General features: G+C 53.4%; 1 protein-coding gene across 2 annotated transcripts in view; it reads right to left on the reverse strand.

Annotated features, from left to right (window-relative positions):
* Positions 1-1,991: 1,991 nt before the first annotated feature.
* Positions 1,992-14,769, reverse strand: part of SMAD7 (SMAD family member 7) — a 29,746-nt gene continuing 16,968 nt past the window's right edge. For both annotated transcript variants that reach the window (XM_047828473.1, XM_047828472.1), the window contains exon 4: positions 1,992-4,056. In XM_047828473.1, the coding sequence (XP_047684429.1) occupies positions 3,518-4,056 (539 nt within the window). In that variant the 3' untranslated portion in view covers positions 1,992-3,517. The remainder of the gene's footprint in view (positions 4,057-14,769) is intronic.

Consider the following 14,769-nt stretch of genomic DNA (forward strand, 5'->3'; position numbering starts at 1 on the left):
AAGCCCGCAATTCTGCCTCCCTCTTCCTAGTTCAGGGGACAAGCCCTGTGTGAGCACTGTGCTAGGAAATGTTAGGATAGCGGATCCTAAGTGGGGCCGCAGCTGATGCTTCGGAGCACCAAGGGCTTACGATTCAGTAGGGGAGACAGAATCCTACACCACCGATGTCTCTTCAGGGCAGATATTTTTAAAGGGGGGGAAAGAGGCTTCCTGGAGGAGGTGTGGCCTGAGCTACATCCTGAAGGATAAGAAGAGAGCCAATCGAAGAGGATGGAAAGCACTTGCCTGGAAGCCCAGAAGCAAGGTGTGTTTGAGGAACTACAAATGCCTGGGGCCAAGGGTCCGGGGTGAGGAGGTTAAAAGGTGAGCACTGCCGAGAGGCGCTACAAGGCCCTGAAAGGAATCACACTAAGTGGAGTCTGAGAAGGGAAAGTAGGAGAGAGATTTGCATTTTATAATTACAGATTGAATGAGGCAGGGAGGACAGGATTTGGTTGTTTTATTGCATGATGGCAGACAGGGCTAGGGAGATGAGAAAACCCAGGTTCCTGGTGGGGGCTGAGATATCTACAGGTGAGAGGGATAAGGCCACCAGAGTGATGTCGCTGCCCAGGGAGGGGGCAGTACCCTGTAAGACACCCCAAAATTTGAGGGGTGAACTGAGACAAAAGAGAGCAGAACCAGGCAGGGACACCTTCACTTCCCTCCACTAATCCAAACCCCAGCTGGTCTGGGAGCCCCGCCTCTGGGAGCCCGGGGCTGGGCTCGCCTGTGGGTTGGCGTGTGGTCCTCCAGTGGCGCTTGGAAGGCCTGTGGGTGATGACCACTCTGGCCAGGGGAGGCAGGTGGGCTACCAGGAAAACCCGGCTTCCCCTATGCACCCCTCTTTCTCTGCCTGCCCACAGAAGGCCAGGCTGCCGGGGTCCACACGCCCCCACCCCAATTCCAGCCTCCTGGGGCTGAAAGTCAAGTCCAGGTAACACAGGAGGGCACACAGGTGCTGCTGCCACAGCAGCTCCTGCCTCCCGCAGCCGAGGTCCTGCCCAAACAGCGGGACCAGGCCAGTGTGGTGGCCCACCTTCTGATTGTGAGTTTCGGGGCTGTCACCATACAGGACTCCATCAAATATACATCTCAGCAGGGACCAAGGACTAAGCCCAGATCCTCCTGATCTAAGCACTCCCTCCCTAAGCGACCTTAGGCAAGTCTCTTAACCTCTCAAAGCCTGCATTTTTGCAGAAGGTCCCAGTGAGGATTAATTCCCTTGAATGCTTAGCATCGTGCCCGGCACCTGGTTACGGCACCTGGTTAGGCATCCAATAAATGACAGCTATTATTATTATTAAAGTGCTTCCTGCGGGTTGATGCAAGTTAGAGCAAACCAAAATGGCTTTGCCGGCTCCCTAATGTAACACCTCCCAATCCCACCCCTCCTCCAGACTACCACCCCAGGAGTTAATTAAAACTCTCCTTGGGTGTTTTCCAGACACGGGATTTTACACTTATTCTGGGTTGCAGAACTAGAATGGGGGCAGGTTTCACTTCAGCTGATAAAAAGCCAAACGCTGCTTTGAGAGGTAGTGAGCTCCCCGTCAGCTCACGTGAATAAGCTGGCCCAGATGACCATTTGGCAGTAACACTTGAGCATAAACGAACATGTATTAGCATTTCAAGAGGCCTTTGAGTCCAAACCGTGGTTTAGATCAAACAGCAGAAATCCACCCACCTTTGCAACTCGGGGCTCCCCAAGGGTGACAAATTGAGGATGCCTGGCCAGCTACACCCTAAAGTCACTGCATACCAACAGGAAGAGGGGTCCTTGTAACAGATGCTGGAAGAGCAGGTGTCCTGCAGGTCCCTTTGGTGACTCACCTCCCCGTCCCCAATCAAGCACTGGGCCGAAGAGACCCCATGTCCTGATTCCAAAGGATGCCCCTCCCTACTCCCCTCCCAGCAGAAGAAAAAGGAGCTAGAGGACATGGAATCAAGTATACATTTTAAAAATTGTTTAATGGAACATAAACTCCTTTAGAAAAACATTCAGCCAGGTGATAACACCCATAGAAAAAAACACCAATCTCGTGTTTATCTTTTTTTAATTTGGCATTTGTTATTTGCATTTATATTAAAGCAAAGTGCATCTTTTCTTTATTTTTCTTGTTTATACACATTGCACAATACATAAATAATGATGCTTATAAAACGTCTTTATATTTACAAGTAATAATATATTTATATATAACATAAAATACATTTTTTCTTTAATAAATCTCAGGTTTTTTTTTTTCCAGGAGTCCTTTCTCTCTCAAAGCACTACAATGCTAAATTTCCAAGGAGAATGCTTCTCTTGTTCATTTAAACCTTTGTAGTTAGAAAAATAGCTTATGTTAAAGTCTAAACATGCTCATTGAGCTAAGAGCAGTGTCAACGTATCATACGAGTGTATGAGTTTGTAGAAGAAATGAAAGAGTTAGGTGACAGCCCAGGGTGGTACCTTGGGTTATGATGGACCGAATCCTTCTTGGTGGGAAGGGGGGCTGCTGAGAAGTCTCCCTCCCAGGGCGGCTCCCCTCGCTGGTCTAACAGCAGAGCTCAACACCCAGGCGGCAGAGGGGAGGAAAGTGCTGAGCTGGTTTTCGGAGTTGGAGGTGGGGATGGGGGGGTGGGCGCACCTGATATGACCAGGGCAGGGCAGAGGCTGAGGGGTTTGGGAGGATGCTGGGTGGGCAATACTGTGCCAGGGTGGTCCCCGGCAGCCCTCGGGAAGCCCGTCTCAAGAGATATCCAGGAGCAGATGGCCAAAAAAGAAAGAGGTGACAAGGACAGCAGGGTGGCTGGAGGGGAGTTAGGACAAGCAGGAAACAACTGGTTTCTGGTTCAGCCTCTTTGCAGGGTTGCTTCTAAGAAGCCTGCAGACAGGCCCGTGTCCTAGGAGGGGAGAGGTGGGGCAGGGAGGCTTCCCCGGGGGCGGGGAGGAGGGGCAGAGCCTGGCTTCTGGCAGCTGTCCAAACCCCAGCTGCCAGCTTGCCCAGGTACGGCCTCTGCCCCACTGAGCATATGTCCAAAGGGCAGGGGACACACAGCTTGGGGGCGCAGGCCTCTCAGCAGTCACCGTAAGACACGCGCGCGCACGGACGCACACTCACTCACACATGCGCCCTGACGAGGGAAAACGAGGACCCCAAAGTCAGGGCCTGCTCCCCATTCTTCCACTGTGTTTTGCTGGGTGCTCACTGTTGCTTCCCCTTTTCATCCTGGGGTGTGCTCGGCCAGCCATACCCCGCCCTCCCCCCCCCCAAAACCCCAACAACTCTTTTCATAAGCTATTTCTCAAAGAACAAAACAAAACAGAACAGAAACGAGGACCAGAACGGTGGGGGGCGGGGGGGGCGGGGGCCGGGGACACACGACGACGAAAGAGTCTGCGTGAAAAGCAAGCACTCGGGAGGGAAGTATTAGCAGCAAAGTAGTTTGGACTGGGCCCGCTCGGCTCCCGCTCCGTCCTCTCCCCACGCGGCTACCGGCTGTTGAAAATGACCTCCAGCCAGCACGGGCAGCTGCTGATGAACTGGCGGGTGTAGCACTGGCCCCAGCCCTTCACAAAGCTAATCTGCACAGTGAAGCCAGTCCACGGCTGCTGCATGAATTCATGGTCGTTGGGCCGCTGCAGGCTGTACGCTTTCTCGTAGTCAAAAGCCTTGATGGAGAAACCGGGGAACACTTTGTGCACCAACAGCGTCCTGGAGTCCGGGTTGTCCAGTGTGGCTGACTTGATGAAGATGGGGTAACTGCTGCGGTTGTACACCCACACGCCATCCACTTCCCGCGTGAGCTGGATGCCACAGCCGATTTTGCTCCGCACTTTCTGCACCAGCTGACTCTTGTTGTCCGAATTGAGCTGTCCGAGGCAAAAGCCATTCCCCTGAGGTAGATCATAGAAGATGTCCAGGGAGGGCTCCTGGACACAGTAGAGCCTCCCCACTCTCGTCTTCTCCTCCCAGTATGCCACCACGCACCAGTGTGACCGATCCCCAGGCTCCAGAAGAAGTTGGGAATCTACAAAACAAAATGGCAGACGCGGTTGGTGGTGATGGGGATTGGCGTTTTCCTCCTCAAGGATCGAGGCACACACCCACAGTTCGTTACCACCCGCGAGCTCTCCTAAGACAGAGGCGGTGCTGGTGCTTGGATAGGCTGCCGGCTCTGCAGTCCTACTGTGGCTCAGAAATCTTGACCCAGTGGTGCAAGAACCCACCTTTAAACACGGGGCTCTCTGGGGCACCTCCTTCCTCCACTCCCCCAACCCAGGGCGCCATCACGTTGACCCGTGGGGCCAATGGAAGCCCCATCCCTGCCGAGCCCAGAAGCTAGGGAACCCTTAGGAACTTCACTGGTCCTGTTTTAGGGCAAGAAAAGGGCTTCCAGATGGCCTAGAGTTGCAGTTCGTTAAACTGGACGGACCCCAGAAGGCTAGCTGCTCTAGCCCCTGGTCCTCCTCAGGAGAAAAACCAGGACCCAGAAAGCTTGCTGGCTTGGGCCCCAAGGACGACACAGCCACACCTAGAACCCAGGTCTCCAGACTCCAGGGTCACGTGCTATGCGGTCTCTGTGTGGCCCAGCGCTTAGGTCAGTGCCTCAAGTCATAAAGGAGCGCCGTCTGATAAAAATGGAAAGTGGAGTTGCTTTGGGGCCGAAACACCTTCCTAATAGAAAACCATCTCTCAATGTGTGTGTCAGCAGCAGCTCTGTACGCAAAGGGTGAATTTGGTCAAAATGTCAAATCACAACACACCGGCTGGTGTTAACTCAGACTACCTTGACGAAGCTGCCTTCGGCCCAGACAGAAGATTATGTGTCTGAAATGGGCTGACCTTCCTTGAAGTGCCCTTCTCTGCCTGTACCCCCTCTCTCCCCTCCCTCCCTAGAAGCATGCAGACACCTTGCCCTAGCCCCCTTTCCCCACTACCCCTGCCCCCTCCCCCAGAGGCCCCACCCCAACTTTCCTAGACTTGGTTCTTCCCACAGGCAGCCAGGAGACGGGGAGGGATCCTGGGAAGGTGACTTTCCTGAACAGGCGCTAGGAGGTCTTTAAGGGGGGGATCACAGGGAGGGAAAGGGGGCCCCAGCGGCTGGCATTCCAACTCCTCCTTAAGCTGGAGCCAGCGGGGCAGGCCTCAGACTGGGAACCATAAATCTCCCCAGCCGGGCCGGGCTGCAGGAACGCTGTGGTTTGTGGGGCAGGGCGGAGACCGGAAGTCTTGTATTTGTTAACAAAAATGGGGAAAGGCAGGCAGCAGAGACCTCCTCCTGCCTTCCCCTGTAGCCCTTACTGCTCACTCACTGGGGGTTTGGGGCCTGAAGGCGGGAGTTGGCTGTGAGACGATTTTTTGGTTTGTTTGGGCCTTTTTGATTTTGGAACAACCAAGGGCCAGTGCTGATGGAGTCTACAGCATGGCAGCTAGGGGTGGAGGAGGGCTCAGGGACCCATGTCCTGCTGCCCCAGCAGGCTGGATATACAACTAACCCAAGGCAGCTCAACACATAACTGCTTCCAACATTTACAGGCATGTTAGGACCTGGGAACCAGTCGGCTCCATTATTTTATTTATTTATTTATTTTAAAGCAGCAGTCTTGCATGGAGGTGTTCTGTGAATCAGTCCGTGCAAATGCGCACCGTGACCCACGGGGGCAGACGCGAACACACATCCTGAGTGGCTGTCTCCTGCAGACACCCCAACCGACCTTCCCAAATGCCTACCCAGACAGCCACACAAAATGGGGAAGCTGAGGGCTCACTCCTCTCCCTCAACCCCCACCCCCCTGAAAATCAGCCCCAGAAAACTGGCCTGCCCCCCAAAACGCATGCACCTATAAAGCACAAGTGCATGTGAGAGACATTGGGTGTCCGTGAGTGTGAACACATGTGCGAGTGTTATGTGAGCATGCGTGTGCTTGCGTGCATACACGCTGGAACATATGGAAAAACAAGAGAGGGACAAGGGCTCCAAGCAGAGGTGACTCATCAGGCATTAACTTGTTTCTGCAAAGTATCCATCAACTGCTAATAAATTCGTGAGTGCTGGCAATCTTTGAACTTTCTTGTTGAGGGAGTTCAGCTCTGAAGGCTACACCAAAGACCCATAATATCCATGTAAATAAGAATACTCTGGCGTGCAAGTTTGCTGGGAAGGAGAAAGCCCTCTTCTGGAAGGTACGGGGCGAACTGTTTTGGGGAGGAGGGAGTTTTGAAATGTAGGAAGCTCTCGCTTATTATCATATCCCACCTCAGGACGACAAATGTGGTCTGGGAAGAAGACTGGGGGAGTCACTGGGAGGGAGGTGCAGGAGACCCTCTGGGAGCCTCCCGATACTTTGTTTCATGGATCTTGGCCCCCCCTGAAACCTGGCACCGGCTAGCAGGGAAAAAAGAGGGGCAGGGGGAGGAGGTGCAGGGTGGGGTGGGGTGGGGGCCTGGGATCAAGTTGCCTATGCCAGGCCCACCAGTAAAGGGTGGGGGGCCCTGTCTGCCCAGCAGCCTCCAGAGGCGGGGGAAGCCGGGCTGGACTGGGCTGGACTGGCCCAGAGCCCTGGGGGTAGGGGGAGGAGAGGGGGAGGGGGAGGGGGAGGGGGGAAGTGTTCTGGCGGGTTTCTCTTTCATCTGTACAGCCCGCCAGTCCACCCAGCAATTTGCCGCCAGACATCCCTGGAAAAAGCCTTTTTCTGTTGAGGTTAATGGCCCAGCCCAGATAAACAGAGGGGAATGGGTGTCCTTGTGTGTGAACAAGGCCCCTGAAAGCCCACTAGGACCCTCGCCGGCTCCTCCCCTGCCCTGACCCTCCAGCCTGACCCGCTGTCACCCCCCAGCCTCCCAGCACCCTGATGCCCCTTTTCTCCTCACTGCTCTTGGGCTATCTCTGGGCACAAAAACACGCTCTCCAGCGAAACCGTCACCCCCATGAAGGCCCCTTGTAACACATCATACTTCTGGGGGCCCGTGACAACAGCCCATGTTGCCAAGTCAGAGACCTGCCCCCAAGATCTGCACCATGTGGGCCCATTTCTGGGAAACATTCAGCATCCTCTTCAGAGAAGCACGTTCCCCTGAACTGGGCCCACAGCCCACAAGCGTCTCCCCACAAAGGTCTGTGCAGACGTTTCGCCCCCAGAGGGGCTTCCCAGGCCTCACGGCGAGGGGCTGGGAGGCTCTCATAGAGGTGTCCCCCTCATTCCCAAGGACTAAGGAAGAGTCTCAGAAGCCCAACTTGGCTTCTCCTCACGGTCGCTGATACTTAACCTCCAAAAGCAAGACTCGCAGGCCCTTGTTAACTTCCCTCAGCTTTACAACCCTTTTCCGGTATTTTCAACAACTTCTCTCCCTCCTCAGAAAACTATACAGGGGCTTGTTTTAAAACTGTATTTGTGCATTTTTAAAGCATCCAAAAAGAAAAGCTGTGTTGTAAAAGCCAACTAATCAGATGCCTGCTCACAATTTTTTCTTTTTATTACAGTTTAGGGAATTTTTGGAGCAACCCCAGAAAAATGCTGAATCCGCCTAAAATTCCTTTAAGGTTGTTTCCACCCCCCCTCCCCTTCCTCATTTCCCTTAAAGCATAAAATCTACCCTTGAAAGGGAAGGGGTGGGTGGGTGTTGAGAAGGGAAAGGATTTTGCTTGTGTTTGCACTTGCATTAGGGAAGACCACTTAACAAGGAGCTCCCTGCCTCTTACAAAGAGTTATTTAATTACCCTGGTCATGAATGAACAGACCTGACCCTTCTAGAAGACTGGAGGCTCATGAATGACTCTCACGCCCAAGGTTCTCAATGGCACAGGGTGACCAGAGCTCAGGATTTTAAATTAAAAAAAAAAAAATTATGTTTATTTTTGAGAGCATGGGCGGGGGAGGGGCAGAGAGAGAGGGAGACACAGAATCCGAAGCAGGCTCCAGGCTCTGAGCCATCTGCACAGAGCCCGATGAGGGGCTCGAACACACGAGCTGTGAGATCATGACCTGAGCTGAAGTTGGATCCTTAACCAACTGAGCCCTGCAGGTGCCCCAAGGGCCCGACTCTTGATTTCAGTTCAGGTCACGATCTCATGGTTGATGAGTTTGAGCCCCGCATTGGGCTCTGCACTGATAGTTCGGAAACTGCTTGGGATTTTCTCTCTCCCTCTCCCTCTCTCTCTCTGCCACTCCCCTGCTCACGCTCTTTCTCTCAAAATAAATACATAAAACTTATAAAAATAATAAACAAAAAGGAAAATCTTTTTTAAAAATAAACTTTAAAAAATTAAAAACAAAATTTTCTTAAGAAGATCTCTCGGGGCGCCTGGGTGGCGCAGTCGGTTAAGCGTCCGACTTCAGCCAGGTCACGATCTCGCGGTCCGTGAGTTCGAGCCCCGCGTCAGGCTCTGGGCTGATGGCTCAGAGCCTGGAGCCTGTTTCCGATTCTGTGTCTCCCTCTCTCTCTGCCCCTCCCCTGTTCATGCTCTGTCTCTCTCTGTCCCAAAAATAAATAAAACGTTGAAGAAAAAAAAATTTAAAAAAAAAGAAGATCTCTCTAGGGGCGCCTGGGTGGCTCAGTCGGTTGAGCGTCTGGCTTCAGCTCAGGTCATGATTTCGCGGTTCGTGGGTTCGAGCCCCGTGTGGGGCTCTGTGCTGATAGCTCAGAGCCCGGAGCCTGCTTTGGTTTCTGGGTCTCCCTCGCTCTCTGCCCCTCCCCCGCTCATGCTCTGTCTCTTTCAAAAGTAAGTAAACATTTAAAAAAATGTTTTTCAAGGACATCTCTCTGCCAAAATCCTACCGTGGGCAAAGGCCTGTGTGCCCCCTCCACAGTGGTCCCGCAGGGCCAGAAGGCTGAAGATGGAGAAGCCAGGGGAGACAGGGCAGAAGTGGCTGCCTGACACAGGTGGTGAGGGCAAGCAAAGGGCACAAAGGGAGACAGAGAAGTTAAACCTGGCGATCCTGGAACACAAACACCGCCACGCCTCGCCTGCTGTAGGTCCAGGGTCCTCCCTCCTCGGGACTCAGGCGCCACCAAGGGTTGCCTCATCCTGTCCTCCCCCCACCTCAGACATCTCAAAGGTTAACAGCACCCGTCAGCCCTGCTCCCCACCCCGGTCAGGAAACTGGCTGTTCTGAGAGCAAACCAGCCCACTTCAGGGACAAGGGCTGAGATAATGGGGACGTGGGGCCAATCCGCCCCATCTGTCCTCAACCCAAACACTCTCAATTCACGAGGAACCTTGCTGGTCTCTTGTCTGAGAGGCAAATGACCAGAAACCAAAGCAGACGCTTGCTGAGGTGTCTGGGCTCACCGTTGAGTTCCAGAGTGAGCTCTGATCGGCCATGTGTACAACCTCATCCAGATCCTGACAGATTCTGCCAGGGCACCCTCAGATTCCTAAGACAGCAGGGACAACCCGGGGGTTTGGAACAAGTTACCCAAAGGGAGTGAAACAAACTCGAAACATTTCAGGTTCACCCTCAGTTACCCAGAAAACGCTCAGACTCAACCCATCACCACTAACCCCAAGCTCCTCCACCAAAGAGATCTGGACTCTGGCCGGTAGACGGCAAGACTGAGAAAAGGCTGGGTTGTTTTCAGCACTCTGCAACAAGCTATCTCCACTGAGGTGGCTGGGCTGGGTACCATGGTGGGCAGCGGGTACCATGGGGTCTCCTTCAAAGGCCAGGGTGCTTGCTCAGGTCCCTGTGCCCAGCCAGCTCCTGCCCCCCCCCCCCCCCAGGAAACTCCAGTGTTGTGCAGTATCCTCCCACCCCCCAGTTATGGGAGTCAGACACCCTGCTGAGACCTACTTCCCATGGGACCTTGGCGGTGACTTAAGCTCTTCCCCTAAAACAGCTCCCAGTGCCAGCCTCATAGGGCTGTTGTGACAATCTGATACAAAGTGGCCAGCGGCCAGGAACTAGCTTGCGGCTACACATGCTGGTCTCATCTCTCAGACCTCTCGTCTTGGATTCTCCAACCGCTTAGAAAATGCTACCCACCCACCCATCCCCCCCTCCCCAGGGGACAGAACAGTTCTGGGCCATGCCGGCCCCTAATAATGTACAGGCCCGGTTGGAAGGGGCTGGTGACAACCCTGTGAGGTCGCATCCTATTACTGTCCTTATGTTAAAGAAGGGGGAAATGAGACACAGGTCACTTGCCAAACAGGCAAGTGGGCAGCCACCCCAGACCTCTAAGGCCACCGGAGCTCTCCAAATGCTAGAGGGGGAAAAAAGACGCGTCCTTCCAAAACACATTCTGGAAACGTGATTCCTACTTTAGGGCTGAGTGTGGGGTCCAGCTCCCTCGTACCAAGCAGGGAATGAACCGGTTTCTTTGGCAGCATGCTGCTCTTCGATCCTGGCCAAATGGCTTGCCCTCGAAGAGTCTCAGTCTGACCCACCCATCCACAATTCACGTGAAGGAGGCTGGGGCACAGCAGGCCACCTTGGGGCTCTGACAGTCCCCTGGCTACACTCTGAATCACAGAAATGCCCCATCCCTATGAATGCTCCTTCCATTTATTTTTATTATGTTCAGGAGAATAAGAAAATCACTTTGGGGAGCAGGGCACATTCTTGCATTCAATTTGCAACGATAAAAACGAAATCAAAAGGAAAAGGAAATATGAGGCAGACTTTGCTGTGTCCACCTGTAAACCAATTTTTCCTTTAAGAACTTCAAGTTACAAACTTGTGTCCCTTCTGTCTTGTCTTTTGTGGCCCTCGGGAAAAGGTGGATCCCCAGGGGAGGAGGGTCTGCCCAGGCTTGGTGCCCTTAAGTTCCTCACCCATCATCACCCTCCTCCTCCTGAGAGGTCTCTCAAGCTTACAAATTTGGCAGATCCTGCTCGTCTGGAAGACTGATTCGTGACTCTGCCTTACAGACTAATGATGATGAGTAATCAGTTACTAAAGCTACAACGTACTCCCCCACCCCCCGCTCCCCCAACTGGCCCCAGCCCGGTCTCCCAAGGCCCCTCAAACGTTCAAGTCTAAAGCCCCCATCCTGGGGGTCCCTCCTAAGAGAAGTTATTTGGCCAGCGGAGAATATAATTGAGGGTAGTGCCGGGCAGGGGAGGGAAGCCACACAAATCAAAAGCTCTCGTCTGTCTCGCCAGCCGGGCTGACACGGCTTCCTGTGCTCCAGTCTTCAGCCATGCAAATTATAGCGTGTACCCGGCTGCCTGCCTTCTGAGGAGGCCAGCTCTGCCCGGCTCCGAGAGGACTCAGAGGAAGGGTGGGGACTCCCAGCCTGGCCAACTCCATTCATAATATTTACAGTAAATGGGCCTCTCTGGCTGTTGTTGGTATGCACCCAGCCTCATCATTTCTCGTGTTTGAATTTCAAGACTCTTCCCCTCCCTCATGTACCACAAAGCTCCCACCATTCCCCCCCTAAATAACTAAGCCACTCTTTTCAGAAAGGGGGTTCACACACCTGCACACATACAGCGCCCCCCCCCCCCCCGACCCGCATGGCATTATCTGTTCACCTGCCCGTCCACGGGGTATGACCCCGGCCAGTCCCAGGAAGACACAAGATGTCCAAGTCAAATCTCTAAGCTGACCCACCCGCCTCCCTCCTGGAGAGAGCCCAGAGCTAGCCCTCCCCCCAGGCCCCCCCAACAAATTCCACATGTGGATTCCCAAGTGGGAACGCGTACATGAATCCAACAAAAGGATCTTCTCTTAAACCACCAAAAAGTCCCGCATTTTCTTCTTTGTGTTGACCCCTTCTAAGTACATAGGATACACACTAAAGCCCAGTGAGGATCTTGATAAAAATGGATGCCTATGTCAACTGTTTTAAAGGACACACCCCCAGAGGTACAGAACAGTTCTGGCCTGCCTTTGCTGTGGGCCTCATTTTAATAAAGCCCCATGCACACTGACCTCCGGGGCCCCAAAAGGCAGTACAGTGTTACAGGACCCAGTCGCAGGCCCTGCCCTGCCCCTCCCATCCCCCCACACAGCTCCAGCTTTTCTAGGGGGTAGAAAAACCATCGAAGACGTGGAAAAACACAGGGAGGAACAAAAGTCCTTTTCATCCCTCCCCTCCCCCAGCTCCCCTTGTTCCATAACAATTATGAAAACTGTTGGATGGGATGGCATTTTGAACATTTACTGCATTCCGGCCAATAAATTCCAACGCGGGATCTGACGGAAAAGGCTCCCTTCTCCGGCCAGCTCCTGGCTCCCCCCACCCAGCTCGCGAGAGCCGTCATTCCTTCTTTCTTTACAACCCAACACCAGGGCCTGGCCAGGCCAGGCCCGCACTGTGCTCACAGGGAAAAACAACAGTGGGCAGACTGGAAAAGTTAATCATTACTTCTGTCTGCCTCTGTAATCTAATCTCTCTGGCTTTGACACACTCACTGTTCAGCCATCCCAGCCCTTTCACCCCCAAAGCACCAGGGCCTCCTAGGCCTGGGGCCTGCCCCAGGCCCTCCCCGTGAAAGAGGGATGAAGCCTCCCCCAGCCTGCACTTGCCATGGCAAGGCCCCCTGGAGCCCACCATAAATCGCTATGGCTGCTCTGTGCTGTGTGCCCCATATTTCAGAGGACTCCGGGCCAGACACTCTTTTTGGGTTCCAACGTGGCTTGTATTACTTTGCAGAGAGCCAGGCTGCCCCCCCCCACTCCCACGCAAGGACACTCGGCACCCCCACTGCCACCCCTACCCTTCTCTCACGCCCCCTGCACCAGGGCTCACCCAGAAACCCACCCAGCTGCATCCAGGAGTGACGGCTGGTCTGACTTGCCCACCCCCCGCGATCGATCCACACAAAGACACAAGTCACGATGGCCCTGCCCTATGACGGTGCCTCAAAAACTAAACATGGAGTCACCACATGACCCAGAAACTCCATTTCTGGGTATATGTCCAGAAAAGTTTTGAAGAGATTATGCACACACCCATGGTCATAGCAGCATTATTCACAACAGCCAAAGAGTGGGAGCAACCCAAGTGTGTCCACTGAAGGATGAATGAATAAAGACATAGACATAGACACACACACACACACACACACACACACACACACACACACTAAAAAAGAAAGGCAATTCTGACACAGGTTACAACCCGGATGAACCTTGAAGACAGTATGCTGAGTGAAATAAGCCAGAGGCAAAAGGTCAAATATGGTGCGATTCCACTCATATGTGGTACCCAAAGGAGTCAAGTTCACACAGACTGAAAGCAGAATGGTGGCTGCCAGGGGAGAGACGGACTGGGGGAGGGGGGTGAGGGGGGGAGCTAGTGTTTAGTGGAGACAGAGTCTCAGTCTGGGCAAGTGAAAAGGTTCTGGAGATGGACGGTGGGTGCACGGAGATGTGACGGACTTAACACCACCGAGCTGTGCACTCAGAAATGGCCAGGATGGATGGAGCTCCTGGGTGGCTTAGTAGGTGAAGTGTCTTCAGACTCTTGATCTCAGCTCAGGTCATGATCTCAGTTTCGTGAGCTCGGGGCCCTCCGTTGGGCTCTGCCATGGCACAGCCTGCTTGGGATTCTCTCTCTTTCTCTCTCTCTCTCTCTCTCTCTTCCCCTCCCCTGCTCACGCTCTCTCAAAATAAACTTAAAAAAAAAAAAATGGTCAGGATGGTAAATGTTGGGTATATTTTGCCCAAAAAGAAGGGAAGGGGAAGGAGAAAGGGAAAGGGAACAGAAGAAGGCCCTACCTCTTCTAATGCTTTCTCGTGCTCCCCCATTAACCTGCCTGCCTTAAGTACAGGGGATTCACTGGTGGGCTTCCGCCCATCACAAGGATAAAGGCCCCCTGGAAATGTATGCAAATGCTGATATGCAGCCGCATTTTTACGGGGAAAGAAAGATTCCTCAACTTTCACTCATTCTGCGGAGGTTTGCAAGCCAAGAAATGTGAAGAACTATAATCTTTTTATTCAGTAGGCAAGAAGCCATTAGCTACCCACCACCTCAGCAACAGGGGGTCTCATTCCCACAAACCCTCAAATCCAAGAACCAGAGACCACACAGATCACGGGAGGTCTTGCAAGATTCTGGCATGGGGACTTGGAGAGACCAGGTCCAATCTCTTACTTTGCAGATGAGGGAAAAAAAACAAAACAAAACAAAACAACGGAGGCCCCAGGACAGGCGTGGCCCTGGAGGCTGAAATCCCCACCTTTAACCACGGAAGCAGGCCAGCCTCTAGGGACAGGCACCTGGAGGGGGCTCTCCCTCCCACTGTCATTCTCCAGGTGCCCTCCCAGGACTCGGAGACCGGAGTTGGGGGTGGGGGTTGCTTCTGAATCTTTGCATGCTCCTCACCCCAGGCCTCTCCCCCCAGAAAACCCCTCTCAGCGGGGTTTGAACTGTGACCCCACTAAGCTGGAGATGGGCCTATTTCTAAGAGCTGTACAACGCACCCAGCTTCTCCCTCTGGGTTACTCATTAATGACGGGGAGGGGCTGTGCTGGCTAAGAGGCTGCCCTGGGGCGGGTGAGGTCCCCAAGCACTTTCTGGGCTGAGCAGCTCTTCAAGACCCTTTGGTGGCTTCAGAAGTTCATTTGGCCTACTGGGCAAGGCGACATTTCCAGCTTCTTGTTAGGTGCCTGGAAGCAGTGGAAGCTGGGATAGGGTGATGGGGACAACTATTTAACCTCCGAGTGGCAAATGCAGAAAGGTGAGTCCACAGAGAGCACAGCCTGGCGTCTTACTGTTTCTGTTCCTGTTGAGCGACCAGCCCCAAGTTAAAAGTAAAAAGGCAACTCTCAAATGAACAAACCCG

Source organism: Prionailurus viverrinus, chromosome D3 (genome assembly GCF_022837055.1).
Source record: "Prionailurus viverrinus isolate Anna chromosome D3, UM_Priviv_1.0, whole genome shotgun sequence".
NCBI classification, from domain to species: Eukaryota; Metazoa; Chordata; class Mammalia; order Carnivora; family Felidae; genus Prionailurus; species Prionailurus viverrinus.